The sequence below is a fragment of the Palaemon carinicauda genome, chromosome 6, assembly GCF_036898095.1.
Source record: "Palaemon carinicauda isolate YSFRI2023 chromosome 6, ASM3689809v2, whole genome shotgun sequence".
In the NCBI taxonomy this organism is placed as follows: Eukaryota; Metazoa; Arthropoda; class Malacostraca; order Decapoda; family Palaemonidae; genus Palaemon; species Palaemon carinicauda.
The window spans coordinates 47,798,384-47,803,383 of NC_090730.1; the positions used below are offsets into that span (position 1 = coordinate 47,798,384).

The 5,000-nt window shown below is 31.4% G+C and overlaps 1 protein-coding gene across 1 annotated transcript in view; it reads right to left on the bottom strand.

The window, feature by feature from the left end:
- The window catches only part of LOC137642079 (uncharacterized), a 42,474-nt gene that overhangs the window by 15,997 nt on the left and 21,477 nt on the right, over positions 1-5,000 (bottom strand). Inside the window, exon 2 of the mRNA XM_068374633.1 lies at positions 4,777-4,948. Within this exon, the coding sequence (XP_068230734.1) occupies positions 4,777-4,948 (172 nt within the window). The remainder of the gene's footprint in view (positions 1-4,776; positions 4,949-5,000) is intronic.

Here is a 5,000-nt window from a genome sequence, read left to right on the forward strand (position 1 = left end):
ATTATATATACATATATATATACACACACACACACATATATATATATATATTTATATATATATATATATACGTATGTATATATATATATATATATATATATATATATATATATATATATATATATATATATGAAAGTGCAAATTATATACATATACATATATATATATATATATATATATATATATATATATATATATATATACATATAAGTATATATATATATATATATATATATATATATATATATATATATATATATATATATATATATATATATATATATGTGTGTGTGTGTGTGTGTGTGTGTATGTGTGTCAGAGAGAGAGAGAGAGAGAGAGAGAGAGAGAGAGAGAGAGAGATCTGGTCTGTATGTTTGTACATGTGTGATGATTTGAATTATTCGGTTGGTATTACAATAATGATAATACTAATGATAATGATACATTAAATATATGAATATCTGAATCAAATCTCCTTATTCTAATAATTTGCAAATACCAAAACAGAAGTGAACGTAAAATGATATATACCTAGAATTCTCTAACGGGATATGAATAATAGGTATTTAAATAACGTTCCCTGAGCACAAATATTCATATAACAAAATGATTACGAAAAAATACCAACCATAAAATGTGGAATGAGGATTCATAGGATGGGTCAAGGGAATATAAACGGAGCTTTCTTTAAATTTGGAAAACCGATAAATGAAAATTCTATATATCTTATTCGCTCACAGATATTCTCACGAAAGTAACACTTGTACAAGGGATGGCAATTTTAGAACGATCCCTATCATTTTATAAGTAATCAGCGAATAATACTTAGCTTATGATATTTATTAATAATATTATTTTGAGCTCAGAACACGCCTGCTCATACCTTATACAATACAAAGCCCAGCGAGAAACAAAGCTAAATGAAAGTAACTCTCAGGGAAAAGAAATAAGTAATTTTTCGGCGTGCCTATGAGATTTATTCACAAGGCTCTCACCATTAATTTTCTCCCTGTATGTCCGTAGGCCTAGCAAGAAAAATCGTTATAATAACGGCAAGTCGTTACTCAGATTTTCTCTAGAATGGTTTCCTTTTATAAAAGGAAGAATGTTGAAGGAAAAATAATGACATCGTAACTATGCCGCTGTTTGCTTGTATAATGTTGTTCTTTTTGTTTAGGATAATGTCTTTTTCATTTATTGTCATTTCTTCCATGTTATGCTTGTTTGCTCAGATAAAGCATACATGGATTTGATTTTTGGTTTCATAGAACACACTATATACGACGAGAAATAAAACCTGTAGACTTGTATTTGTAATTGGCGTGAAATTTATCGGCTTATAAAGATAGTTATTTTTATTTTATATTTTCGTATGATAATGTGCCCATGTAGTTGGGTTAATTATGCGGTAAACACGATATTTTAGTATACTTCTCTCTTTAATAACGGGATGTATATGTTATGCAATTACTTTAATGCTGAGCAATGTAGTAAAGATTTTTTTTTTTCAATAATAGGAAAAATATTGCTTCGCGTGAGAGCAGAGAACTCGCCAGCATCGGTCATTTCACCACACGTAATAGGGTCATTACTTAGCATCTCCTCTAGGCTTGGCACGTTCGAGTTAAAAACCAATTTTTTTTCTTTTTTTTTTCTATTACAAATACTTAATAGGGGAATCATGTTGTTTATTTTTGATGATTTTTTTTTGTTACGTAATTTTCTTCCATAAGCCATTAAACAATGAAGACTTCGCCTCTTTGAGGAAAATGGATTTTTGTAAGATAATGTGATATAGTGCTGAACAGTAATAATGATATACGGAATATGTAGAGGTTATTTTATGGAATCAATCGATCAGTCAGTCAATCAATCAATCAATCGAGAGAGAGAGAGAGAGAGAGAGAGAGAGAGAGAGAGAGAGAGAGAGAGAGAGAGAGAGAGAGAGAGAGAGAGAGAAATGTCATAATAAAGAGATTGATAATAAGTGTACATGCACCATAAGATTTCTCAAATTTGCCCTTTGGGAGCATGTACCTTACATACCAATATGTAATTTATACAGTCCATGAAATATATGCAAATGAATTTATGAATTCTTGATACATCTATCTAGTTTATACATCACTGCTATCAAAGGTATTCTTATAACATTCAGAAATCTAACCTCTATACTACACATGCTAAACACCCTCTATTATAAGTCAATTTTCTAGATTCATTTACGCTTCTACGCTTTTAAACTTCTCAAATAACTGATTCATAACAAACACTAAATTCACACATCCACTTGTCCATCTAAAGTAACTACTTATCTTCTTCCATCAGGCCGGTCATCCAATCAAGTATCCAACTTAAACCTTTATCTTACAATTTCCCAAGTATGCTAGATAAAGTTATGCTCCTATTATTCTGACAGTCTCTTCGGTTACCTAATTCCTGTCCCTTTTCTTTAAATCCTTTTCCTGTTCATGACTTACTGTACTCATCCTGGTCAGCTTCTGAATCAAACTCTCATTACAATAGTATTAGATTTTCTGTTCAATTTATAAGTCCTTTGTACCTCTTTAATAAACAATCATCTTAACCCGTTTCGCCTGTGAATCAGCTACGTTTAATTCTTTTATTTTTTTTAACGTTAAAAAAATCTTTATAATACTCTGTTCATTATCCTAAAGTACATTCTCTTATGATAGAATGCATCTTTTTCCATATTTTATTTTGAGGTTCATTTGCATATTAATATTTTTCTTTGTATGCATGGTTTCATTGAAGTCTCAATTACAAATGATTCTACCTATTCATCTGCATACATGCATTCAACATTATTTTTTTTTCTCTGTAATTACTTTCAAAATATTATTTTTCAATTAAGCGGTTTCTTTTTCTCTGGTATTACTTTCTAATATAATTTTTCAGTTAACAGGTTTCTAGTTTTCTCATTCCTCCTCTCACTGCTTTTATTCCCACTAACCACACTGTTAAACGCAGAATCTATGACCCTATCCTAGAACTTCACACGTTCCCTGTGTACTTCATCAGGTTCTGTTTTCAATCTTATCCTATTACCAGTTATTTTCTCTTTCTATAATCTCCTTTCTCCTTATATAAATTATTAAACTAGCGTATCCTATTTGCCAGTTTAGAGCAACAGATTAACCCATTCGTCTCCAACCACAACCTTGGTATTTGTCATATTTTGTCTCAACCAAACAGATCAAATTTCCTAACTTTCTCTCTCACAAATATATTTTCTTTGAAATACATGAATTTCGAAATCCATATTCATTAGACTGCAATTTCATCTATCCTAGGAACAAACCATATCCGTCTACGTCACCTAAAATTACATCTAAATAATTTAGTCCAATCTTTCATAAGTCATATTCAAACTCTTATACATATTCTCCTTCTCTCTCATCACTATCCAACCTTGGCCCTATATATACTTATACTTACAGCTCATTTACCTGCGGCACTTATCATTACCAATACAACTTTTTAACTAGGACATTTGTGTTATTTCACACACCACGATGAGTTTGTCATCTTGGCTAGACACGCACGCACACACACACACACACACACACACACACATATATATATATATATATATATATATATATATATATATATATATATGTGTGTGTGTGTGTGTGTGTATACAGTATATGTATATGTATATATATAATATACATATATATATATATATATATATATATATAAATATATATATATATATATATATATATATATATATATGTATATACACACACACACACACACACATATATATATATATATATATATATATATATATATATATATATATATATATATATATATATGTGTGTGTGTGTGTGTGCGTGTGTCTGTGAATATGTGTAAGTAAATATATATTTCAGTAATTTCTGCTTTCATTTCCCTTCCTTACGAATCCGAAGTTTTCTAGAAACCAAATTGTCTTTATATTCATATGTATATAAAAACACATTCATACACACATATAATGATCCAGTGAGCATAAGTGGGTTAGATGAGTTACTCATAAGTCTCTGTAGATGTATAAAGCGATTAATACTATGGAGGCTTTACTGCACAGGAGCAGCATTCATCATTCAGCTGTTAAAGGATAAATGTAGTGTTGTGGTTTCCTCCCTCACTTACTCCTCCCCCTCCCACCCTCCACCTCCAATTAAGGACTGGCCAGGCAATACTACATTGGATCCTTCTCTCTGGTTACGGTTCATTTTCCCTTTGCCTACACATACACAGAATAGTCTGCCCTATTCTTTTCAGGTTCTTCTCTGTCCTCATACACCTGACAACACTGAGATTACCTAACAATTCTTCTTCACCCAAGGGGTTAACTACTGCACTGTAATTGTTCAGTGGCTACTTGGGTTAGAGTTTTCTTGCTTGAGGGTACACTCGGGCACACTATTCTATATAATTTATCTTCCTTTGTTGTTTTGTTAAAGTTTTCATAGTTCATATTGGAAATACATATTTTAATGTTGTTACTGTTCTTAATTATTTTATTTTTCCTTGTTTCCTTTCATCACTGGGCTTGTAGCATCCTGCTATTCCTACTAGGGTTGTAGCTTAGCAAGTGATAATAATAATAATAATAATAATAATAATAATAATAATAATAATACGGAATAGTACTGAAAACGAATGCATATGAATGTTTTGGCCTGGCTGTGCTGTATTAACATTCAAGTGTGTTGGTTATTGTGTTTTTATTCAACATATATGAAATTTCACACTTACACTGTACCCGGATTGATACGATCCCCGAATGGGAACTCCCTGAAGGTGTCGTGGCCGTGCAGATATAGGTTCCCGAATCCTCTCTTCCGACGTAGTCCAGTAAGACAGAACGCCCTCCGACGATAAAGGCGCCCCCGGGGAAGGTTAAGTTGGCCCTTCTTTGCCACTCGACCTAATTAAGAAAAGCAAATTGTGAAATGACACGTTGAATGGTGATCCAGACA